Below are 10,549 nucleotides of genomic sequence, written 5' to 3'. Positions count from 1 at the left end.
CCTCATTCTAAACCTAACCTTAGCAAGCAGTTGCTTATCAACAGATAGTTTGTTGATAGTGTGACCATCCATGGAGCATCTATATGGGACTATCCACATAAAGTGGGACAGAAGTAATTCATGAAATGTAATCTAACCCAAACCCCTTATACAAGTCTCCTATTGGTCTGAAATATTAGTCATCATTCTAAAAGAAGTGTAATGGGAAATTAATGAATGAACACACAAACAAATTAATTGTTAAATACGCTATTTGATCTCCAATGAGGACATTAATTATTATGTGGATAAATTGGATTTTCTTTCTCACCTCTCTGGTCCATTTTGTTCCAGGAAAACCAGGAATTACAGGAAGTGGGGACAACCACATCCTGGTCATCGTCGTCATCATCTCTGTGGGAGCGTTCACCATCATTGTGGTGGTTGTGGGGGCCTTCCTCTGCACACGACGCACCACCTCCCACCAGAAAAAGTGAGCTGGTGCGCTGTAGCAATGTCTCTTAGGTCACTAATGTCCCAGCCAATACCAGACCAACAACACAAGGATATAACACACACACAGAATACCTGAGAGGAGCAGAAATGTCTGCTTTCCTTTTTCCACCTACCTTTCCTTCTGTCATCTTTCACTTTCCCTACCACTTAATTTGATTCCCCCCTTCAACCGACATCACCCCTCCCCCCTTCAACCGACATCACCCCTCACAACCCATCACCCCTCCCCCTTCAACCGACATCACCCCTCCCCCTTCAACCGACATCACCCCTCCCCCTTCAACCGACATCACCCCTCCCCCTTCAACCGACATCACCCTCCCCCTTCAACCGACATCACCCCTCCCCTTCAACCGACATCACCCCTCCCCCTTCAACCCCCTTCAACATCACCCCTCCCCCCAACCGACATCACCCCCCAACCGACATCACCCCTCCCCCTCAACCGACATCACCCCTCCCCCTTCAACCCATCGCCCCTCCCCTTCAACCGACCCCTTCAACCGACATCGCCCCTTTCAACCGAACCCCTTCAACCGACATCGCCCCTTTCAACCCCCTTCAACCGACATCGCCCCCCCCCTTCAACCGACATCACCAACCCCCCCTTCAACCGACACATTCAACCCATCTTCAACCGACATCACCCCTCCCCTTCAACCGACATCAACCGACCCCCTCCCCCTTCAACCATCCCCCCTTCAACCGACATCCCCCTTCAACCGACATCGCCCCTCCCCCCCCTTCAACCGACATCGCCCCTTCAACCGACATCGCCCCTCCCCCCCCCTCAACCGACATTCAACCCCTCCCCCCATCGCCCCTCAACCGACATCGCCCCTCCCCCTTCAACCGACATCGCCCCTCCCCCTTCAACCGACATCGCCCCTCCCCTCCCCCTTCAACCGACATCGCCCCTTTTCAACCGACATCGCCCCTTCAACCGACATCGCCCCTTCAACCGACATCGCCCCTTCAACCGACATCGCCCCTTCAACCGACATCGCCCCTTCAACCGACATCGCCCCCCCCTTCAACCGACATCGCCCCTCCCCCTTCAACCGACATCACCCCTTCAACCGACATCACCCCCAACCAACATCGCCCCTCCCCCTTCAACCGACACCCCCTTCAACTGACGTCACCCCCCTTTATTGCTGGTGGCCAGTAATAAACTGGTCCTGAACATCTCTAAAACTAAGAGCATTGTATTTGGTACAAATCATTCCATAAGTTCTAGACCTCAGCTGAATCTAGTAATTTAATGGTGCGGCTGTTGAACAAGTTGAGGAGACTAAATTACTTGGTGTTACCTTAGACTGTAAATTGTCATGGTCAAAACATATAGATTCAATGGTTGTAAAGATGGGACATGTCTAGCCATAATAAAGAGATGCTCTGCTTTTTTGACACCACACTCCAAAAAGCAAGTCCTGCAGGCTCTAGTTTTGTCTAATCTTGATTATTGTCCAGTCGTGTGGTCCAGTGCTGCAAGGAAAGAGCTAGTTAAGCTGCAGCTGGCCCAGAACAGAGCGGCACGTTTTGATCTTCATTGTAATCAGAGGGCTGATATAAATACTATGCTGCCAGTCTCTTGGCTAATAGTCTTTATAAGAAACATTAATATGTTGGAAATCCCAAATTGTTTGCATAGTCAACTTACACACACTTATCCCACCAGACATGCCACCAGGGGTCTTTTCACAGTCCCCAAATCCAGAACAAATTCAAGAAAGCGTACAGTATTATATAGAGCCCTTATTGCATGGAACTTCCTTCCATCTCAGATTGCTCAAATAAACAGCAAACCTGGTTTCGAAAAACAGGTAAATCAACACCTCATCGGCAAAATAACGCTCCCCTATTAGACCTTGTTAGCTTGTGTCTATACATTGATATGTAGGCTACGTCTGCCTTTAAAAAAAATATATATGTAGTTCTGTCCTTGATCTGTTCTTGTCTATTAGTGTTCTGTATTATGTCATTCTGTATCATGTTTTGTGTGGACCCCAGGAAGAGTAGCTGCTGCTTTTGCAACAGTTAACGGGGATCCACCTCCCCCTTTTCAACTGACATCTCAAACCCCCCCTTTCCTCTTCTCTAACCCATAGGAAGCGGGCGGCCTCCAAGTCGTCCAACAGCTCCCACAAGTACAAGGGCAACTCCAAGGACCTGAAGCCTCCAGACCTATGGATCCACCACGAGCGGCTGGAGCTCAAGCCCATTGACAAGTCCCCCGAGCCCAACCCGGTGATGACTGACACCCCCATCCCCCGCACCTCGCAGGACATCAACCCCGTGGACCCCAGCCTGGACAACAGCCTGCTGCAGAGACGGAACTCCTACCGAGGTCAGATTGATGTAATCAGTTTGGGGATTCCTTTGTCTGTGTTTTGAAGAGGCAATGTCTTTGTCGTTGTCATGCTAAACATTTCCTGCTTTTCATACATTTAACATTTCATACATTGTGTTTAGAGGGAAGAATCACCACTAACCAAACACAGCCTCACGACTGAGTCACAGATTTCTCTCAGGAGCCAGATTACCAAATCCTTCAATTGTTCCTCTCAATCCAAGAACAGTTACATTTTCAGACGTTCTTCATTCAGAGTCACTACCAATAGTGATCAAGGAAAAACTCTGACTTGCAGGCCACGAATCAGAAGACAGCATATCTGCGCTGGCAGGGCGCCGGGGGATGCGGCCTAAAATGATGATGCCCTTCGATACGCAGCCCCCCCAGCGTAAGTGTGTGTTTGGGATCTGTGCTCTCATTGGTCAATAGACTGAGGTCAATAGATTATTTACCACTCAGACTATCGTACTGTTCAGCTGAAAGGAAAATATGCCGGTTTCTCCCTCCCGTGATAATGCACTACAGTCAATAGACTGAGCGCACTACAGTCAACACGTGGTTCTATAGGATCTGTTTCTATATTTTAGCCTTCATCTCATTTCAGTTTAACACATTCATTCACTACCAAATTATGCTGCCAATTCAAATGTCCATCAGACGCACTCTGTGGAGATATTGTATACGTGTGTATGGTTAAATACTACTGCTTTATGGTGTCACTATGAACCTGGCCTGTGTGTGTGTATTTGAACAGCACTGCTTCCCCACCCCTTCGTCAGCGCGGCTGGTTAAATGTTGTCTCTGTGTGTGTGTCCATTCACAGCTGTGATTAGCGCTCACCCCATCCATTCCCTTGATAACCATCACCACCATTATCACACGGGCAGCCTGGCATCCCCGACACGCAGCTACCTCCATCACCACCAGGGCAGTGCCCACCTGCGCCCGCACGCCTGTGCCACCCCCATCTCCTATCTAGACATGGTGGGCTCCACAGGTGAGAGACCGCTGCCGCCCGCAGGATGGAGGAGGGATTACAAGCCGGCAGTGCCAAGGGCCCACCTGGTCGTTCTGTCTGTCTTTCTAGCCTGATTTTGAGGAAGAACACAGGAGCATTATCTTTCATCTTCATGTCCATCCTCTTATCTGTGGGTCCACTGTGGGGCTGTCACATCCTCTTATCTGTGGGTCCACTGTGGGGCTGTCACCTCCTCTTATCTGTGGGTCCACTGTGGGGCTGTCACCTCCTCTTATCTGTGGGTCCACTGTGGGGCTGTCACATCCTTTTATCTGTGGGTCCACTGTGGGGCTGTCACATCCTTTTATCTGTGGGTCCACTGTGGGGCTGTCACATCTGTGGGTCCACTGTGGGGCTGTCACCTCTCTTATCTGTGGGTCCACTGTGGGGCTGTCACACTCCTCTGTGGGTCCACTGTGGGGCTGTGGGGTCCACTGTGGGGCTGTCACCTCCTCTTATCTGTGGGTCCACTGTGGGGCTGTCACATCCTCTTATCTGTGGGTCCACTGTGGGGCTGTCACATCCTTTTATCTGTGGGTCCACTGTGGGGCTGTCACATCCTTTTATCTGTGGGTCCACTGTGGGGCTGTCACATCCTCTTATCTGTGGAGCGGTCTCATTTCATTGTTCTTGTGGCCTTGTCCACTATTCACTCGCCAATACTCATTAGTGTGTGACTTGCCTAGCTAAATAAAGGTCAAACGAATAAATAATAATAGTCATTTATAATACATTAAACCAATCATGACACCTTTGAGTGTTGCAGAACCAAACAACCTTAACACATTTATTCCATATTTTCCACCAAACTCATCAGGCTTCATCCTGACGTTGATACTAACGCCTGTTATTTATGGACACAACCACTCTAGAACCCAGGCTATACACATACTGTCTCAAACACACCATCCACTGACCTGTCTCCCCCACACTCCTTTTGTGACTGCAGAGTCGGTGAGGAACACCCCCAGCACAGAGCCCCTCCCACCCCAGGCCCAGCCCCCCTGCCAAGCCGAGCACCAGCACCCGGAACCCGAGGGCAGCTACCAAGACTCCGCGGCCACCGACGATGAGCCCAGCGCCAGCGGCAGCTACTGCAGCGCCGGCCAGCCCCCCACCGCCCACGTGCGCCCCACTCACCCCCTCAAGAGCTTTGCCGTGCCCGCCAACCCCGCCGCCATCTTCGAGTCGCCCGCCCTGCCCAGCATGCCGTTGCTTACTCAGACTGGTGAGGAGCACATACACGCATGCATACATGTACACACATATGCACACCATGCATTAGGACAGGCGTATGTACACATACAGGGAACTGCCAAAATAAAGGAAACACCAACAGTGTCTTAATAGGGTGTTGGGCCACCAAGAGCCACCAGAACAGCTTCAAGGAGCCATGGCATAGATTCTACCAGTGTCTGGAACTCTATTGGAGAGATGTGACACCGGTCTTTTTTTTACCCCTTTTTTCTGCCCATTTCCGTGGTATCCAATTAGTAGTAGTTAGTCTTGTCTCATCGCTACAACACCCGTACGGGCTCGGGAGAGGCGAAGGTCGAGAGCCATGCGTCCTCCGAAACACAACCCTACCAAGCCACACTGCTTCTTGACACAACGCACATCCAACCCGGAAGCCAGCTGCACCAATGTGTCAGAGGAAACACCGTACACCTGGCAACCTGGTCAGCGTGCACTGTGCCCGGCCCGCCACAGGACTCGCTAGTGCGCGATGAGACAAGGACATCCCTGCCGGCCAAACCCTCCCTCCCATACAGCCAATTGTGTGTTGCCCCATGGACCTCCCGGTCGCGGCCGGCTGTGACAGAGCCTGGGCTCGAACCCAGAATCTCTGGTGACACAGCTAGCTCTGCGATGCAGTGCCTTAGATCACAGCGCCACCCGGGAGGCGTGACACCGTTCTTCCACTAGAAATGCAATAGTTTGGTGTTTTGTTGATGGTGGAAAATGCTGTCAGGTGCCGCTCCAGAATCTCCCATAAGTGTTGGATTGGGTTGAGATCCAGTGACTCACACACACACACACACACACACACACACCCTCACCCTATGCTCCTTTGATACACCTGTTTCAAAGTCACTGAGATCTCTTCTTCCATCCATGGTAGCCAAAATAACGGGCAACTGTAGACACCCTAAGAATGATGATGTTAATTGCTTAATTAACTCAGAACCTGCTTACAATATACTTTGTATCCCTCATTTACTCAAGTGTTTCCTTTATTTGGGCAGTTTTCTGTACATGTTTTGCACTCCCAAACTGCAGATGAACCTACACTGTTGGTAGAGCTTCTTGAGAAAGGAAAGGAAACACATTTAATGAAGATGACTTGTGATTCCCTCTAACTATCAATCCCTTTGGAACTGTGTCTGTCCTGCCTGTGTCTGTCTCTCTTTCTGTCTGTATCTCGGTCTCTCTCTCTGTCTGTATCTCAGGGCCCCAGCTCCACTCAGTAAAGACAGCCTCCATCGGCACCCTGGGCAGGGTGCGCCCCCCCATGTCAGTCACGGTGCCAGACGTGCCCGAGACCAGCAAGATGCTGGAGGATGTAGACAGTGTGAGTACTGCTCCCCCCAGGTCTTAGTGTAGAAAGGCTACAACATGCTGATTATGACTGTTAAATCAGCTGGCATATCATGTAATGTTGGTTGTTATTGTAGTTTGCACACACTTTAAATACAGGAAGTACACATGAATTACTATGTCATGTTGGGGTAAAAACCTGGTCATAGATCAATCACACCCATTGAACTAGTGAATATATTCCAAGAGCATGTCATGTTTCTTTTTGGACACAATCCTAAATGACATTGACATGGATTTTAATCACATTTCTGTTTCTTTTCTCTCTTTATTCTTTGCAACTTGTTGCCTCCCTCACTGTTTTATGGTGTTATCGTTGGCTGCTTGTGATCATTGATATTATTGCATTCAATTTCTAATACTTCCTCTAAACCCATTGGAATGGTTTTGCCCATGATAATTCCCCTTAACTCATTGGAATGGTTTTGCCCATGATAATTCCCCTTAACTCATTGGAATGGTTTTGCCCATGATAATTCCCCTTAACTCATTGGAATGGTTTTGCCCATGATAATTCCCCTTAACTCATTGGAATGGTTTTGCACATACATTGATGTCTTGCCCCCTTTCAATGCCTTAACATATTGGTTGGCTGTTGATGCTGCTTTGTTTGTCTTGGACTTGGCTTCATGCTGCAGTCCCATTGACCAATTCCCCACCCACCCTTTATTTTGTAAACCTCATTACTCCCACCCCCTCCAAAAACAAACTGACCCTCTCCTCTCCCTTCCCCAGGTCCTTGCCTCCCTCCCCTCCTGTTCCTCCCTTGCTCCCCGCAGTAACCCTGTTCCTTTCCCTCAGAGCTACGAGCCTGATGAATTGACAGAGGAGATGGCCCACCTAGAGGACCTGATGAAGGACCTGAACGCTATAACCACAGCCTGAGAACCACACGCCCACTCATTACGCTGCTCACACACATACAAGCAGACACACACACACACACAGGCAGGAACACACACACTGCCAGCCCTCAGCAAACTGGGAGCCCGATGCCCCGGTACAAAATGGATACCGTAAATGGATCTTACACACCCCACTCAAGACAAACAAAAAATCTCAACTGAAACTTTTCAACTTTTGGCTTACCTTGCTCAGTCTCAGGAAGGAGATGGCCATTTTAAAAAGCGACAGTTCACCTTTTTATGAAGAAACATTCTCAGAGACGATATCTAACATTGGTCGCTTTCAACCAGAAGATTGTGAATTTTCTCAGCACAAAAACTGAAATGCATCAGAAGGTTGCTCTCATACTTTGATTGCCGGGGAGACCGCTCCTATGGTTGCCGGGGAGACCGCTCCTATGGTTGCCGGGGAGACCACTCCGACAGACATCATATTGTGATTCCAAGTCAAGAGGAAGAGTCAAATATGACGGTATTTCATGTTGGTGCTCACGAAACACAATCTAAACACAGTGTTTGTTTAATTAGTGTCACTTATTTGTGCGTTTTTGTATATCTATTGCCCTGTTTCAGTGAAGTGAACGTTGGACAACAGTCCCCTCCATTTCCATAAAAGCGGTAATTTTATAGCTATCATTTTGATCCAATGACGTCTGTTTTCCCTACTCTGTGTTATATATTGTGCCAAGTCTCTTATTATTCTCTAATATGCCATGTATGTTTTTTACATATCCGTATAGATATGTACATATGGTTTTTTAAACGGCCTCATTCTATTCCCCCCCCAGCCTAGCCAATCATTTCATTTTATTTGGGAGGAGAGTGACAAAATAGACCCTCAAACACTCACTTTTCATATCTTGTGGGGAGATGCCTTGCGTGTTAGTACATTACATTTGAATGGTTTATTGCGTTCTCTGGCATTGTGTTGCCCCTTTATACATTGAAATGTTCAGTCTTTTTTTGTTTGTGGGAGCTCTGTTTCAAAAAGCCTTACGAAACGTGTCCGTACGTTTACATTGGAGATGACTGTGCCCTCTGTGGACGTTTTCCAGTTACACTGTGATCCCTCTGACACGCAGCATCACCACTCTCAGGCCAGCCTGGCCTTGGAGTGCCAAGTAGTAGGGCTTGTTAGCTGGTGACCTTTCAGAACCATCTGTGGGACATGAACCCTCCAGAGGCTGCTGGACTCGGAGTGCCTCACCTCGCAATCACACATCCTACCCAGTCAGTCGTTTCAATGGAATGGCAATATATCATATGAAAGTGCTATGAAATGGATGTCTTGTTTCCAAGAGCCAATATTTGGTTGAAGAGGTCTGTTTTTTGCTCTTTATCTCTCTCTGTCATGTGAAAACCAGGTTTTTCAATCAAGGATAAGTGTTTACTGTTATCTGAGGTCTCTTAAAGAAACACTGCTTCATCGCTCTTTTTAAATGCTACTTGCAACGATGTTGGCCTATTGAATGGGACTCCCAGATTCAGATTTTTTTTTACATGTAGTTTGTTTTGTATGAAGAAAAAAATGAACTTGTTCTGTACACAATTCCAATGTAAAAAAATTAAATATGATAATGTAAGAAGCTAGTTTTTCATCTGCCCTCTTACCCAAAGAAATGTAATTGCAATCCTAGTTACATGCTCTACTTTTGTGAATACCATTGTTTCTCATAATGTACATCATCATGAATGTCAATATAACTGTAAGAGATTTTACTGATGGATACAAAAGGAACATGTATAAAAAAAAGAAAGTGGACCGTAGGAAAAAGACAGGACGCTAACCCGTTGGGAATAACCTATTAAGTTGTAGACAGTCAAGCCTGTATTGCACTTTTTCACAATTTTTGAAAAAAAAAAAAAACTTCCATATCTTGTGTTTTAAATATAAAAGCGATGTTTCTGTAAAGTAGTGTCCTAGGTTAGCAGCAGGCAGCTGGTCTTGTTTTAATGGTCATTTGTTTTTGAGATATGAAATTGAGCGGCAGGTTTTACTGTGCTGCTGAGGTATTCTGTTGCTTGTTTCTGTACAGAGATCTCTTTGCTTTCTGTAGGATATTCTGTGGCTTAAAAAAAAAAATGTTTGAGAAAAAAGTTTTTTTATTTTTATTGGTGCTCTTATACATTGTGTATCCAACTATTATGAATACTAACAAAGTTGAAGCTTCTACTTGTCTGTTTTGTCATGCATGTTGTATTTTATTGGTCGTGTGGGTTTGCCGTGCGTGTGCGTCAATCTATTTCTCCATGAGACTTTTTAATGGGTGACTTACTGCCTGCCTTCATAGACTAGATGTAACATCGTAAATTGAAATCCGGGACACGCAAATAAGTATATGTTACGTTTGTATGGAAACACAAGACAGGTGGTTACTTAAGGTAAAAACAAAAGGAGGGTGGATGGATGGGCGTTATAACGTCTAGGATTTACGTACAGAAAAATAGGAAATGCTCAAGGATCACCTTGCCTTACTTATTCTCTATAATACTTACTGTAGCTCTGCTTAATACCAGTAACCAGTCATTGACCTGTTGGCACAGGCAACACTTTCATATACTGAGAGTCAACTATATATAAGCTGGAGTGTGATTGTCAGTGGAGGAAGGGAACCTGAGGAGACATTGCCACTTAGATCAAAGAGACGCTAGACGTGTTCACTTAGCCTGGTCCTAGATCTGAAAATACGCTTAGCAATGTCTTTGCAGCCATTGTCAAGCCAAACTTCCCTTCTTTAAAAAAAAATGAACTAAATAAAGAAATGACAAACTTGTCAAGCCAGCCAAAGGAGGTTAATCGATTTCACATTTTAAATGAACCAAGCCAGTGGAATACGTGAGCTGCATGCAGGTAAAAAGATGTGCACATTTATGGGTCTGAAGAACAGTATCAGAACGAACCAGTGACTCTCGGCAGTAAATCCAGATCTCTGTGAAGCTCAGTGACAAGTGTTAATGGGTAGGAGAGTGAAGGAGGATGACTGTCGGGACTGAAGATAGAGAGAGCTAGGACAAAGCTCTTGCATCTATACTTGGGGGTGTTGTTGAATGACATCACTCATGGTGACTTTTTAAAGCACATTCTATGCAAATGAATGAAAATTAAATTGTTTTCTTCCTTTGAAACTCATCTGAAAATCAAGGACAGTCAAATTTGATCTATTGATCTTAACTTCA

The 10,549-nt window shown here is 46.7% G+C and overlaps 1 protein-coding gene across 12 annotated transcripts in view; it reads left to right on the top strand.

Annotated features, from left to right (window-relative positions):
- neo1a (neogenin 1a) overlaps positions 1 to 9,543 on the top strand; it is a 231,512-nt gene extending 221,969 nt beyond the window's left edge. For 5 of the 12 annotated variants that reach the window (XM_042317497.1, XM_042317504.1, XM_042317502.1 and 2 more), the window contains 7 exons: positions 334 to 472; positions 2,607 to 2,845; positions 3,147 to 3,239; positions 3,675 to 3,848; positions 4,819 to 5,097; positions 6,320 to 6,441; positions 7,203 to 9,543. In XM_042317497.1, coding sequence (XP_042173431.1) covers positions 334 to 472; positions 2,607 to 2,845; positions 3,147 to 3,239; positions 3,675 to 3,848; positions 4,819 to 5,097; positions 6,320 to 6,441; positions 7,203 to 7,352 — 1,196 coding nt within the window. In that variant the 3' untranslated portion in view covers positions 7,353 to 9,543. Of the gene's footprint in view, positions 1 to 333; positions 473 to 2,606; positions 2,846 to 3,146; positions 3,240 to 3,674; positions 3,849 to 4,818; positions 5,098 to 6,319; positions 6,442 to 7,105 lie in introns of all 12 variants that reach the window. The other 7 variants (XM_042317508.1, XM_042317507.1, XM_042317503.1 and 4 more) reach the window with 4 other exon arrangements.
- The last annotated feature ends 1,006 nt before the right edge of the window (positions 9,544 to 10,549 follow it).

Source organism: Oncorhynchus tshawytscha, unplaced genomic scaffold (assembly GCF_018296145.1).
Source record: "Oncorhynchus tshawytscha isolate Ot180627B unplaced genomic scaffold, Otsh_v2.0 Un_contig_4271_pilon_pilon, whole genome shotgun sequence".
NCBI classification, from domain to species: Eukaryota; Metazoa; Chordata; class Actinopteri; order Salmoniformes; family Salmonidae; genus Oncorhynchus; species Oncorhynchus tshawytscha.
Note: the sequence above shows the minus strand (reverse complement) of the source record. Positions and strands in the feature narration are given on the sequence as shown.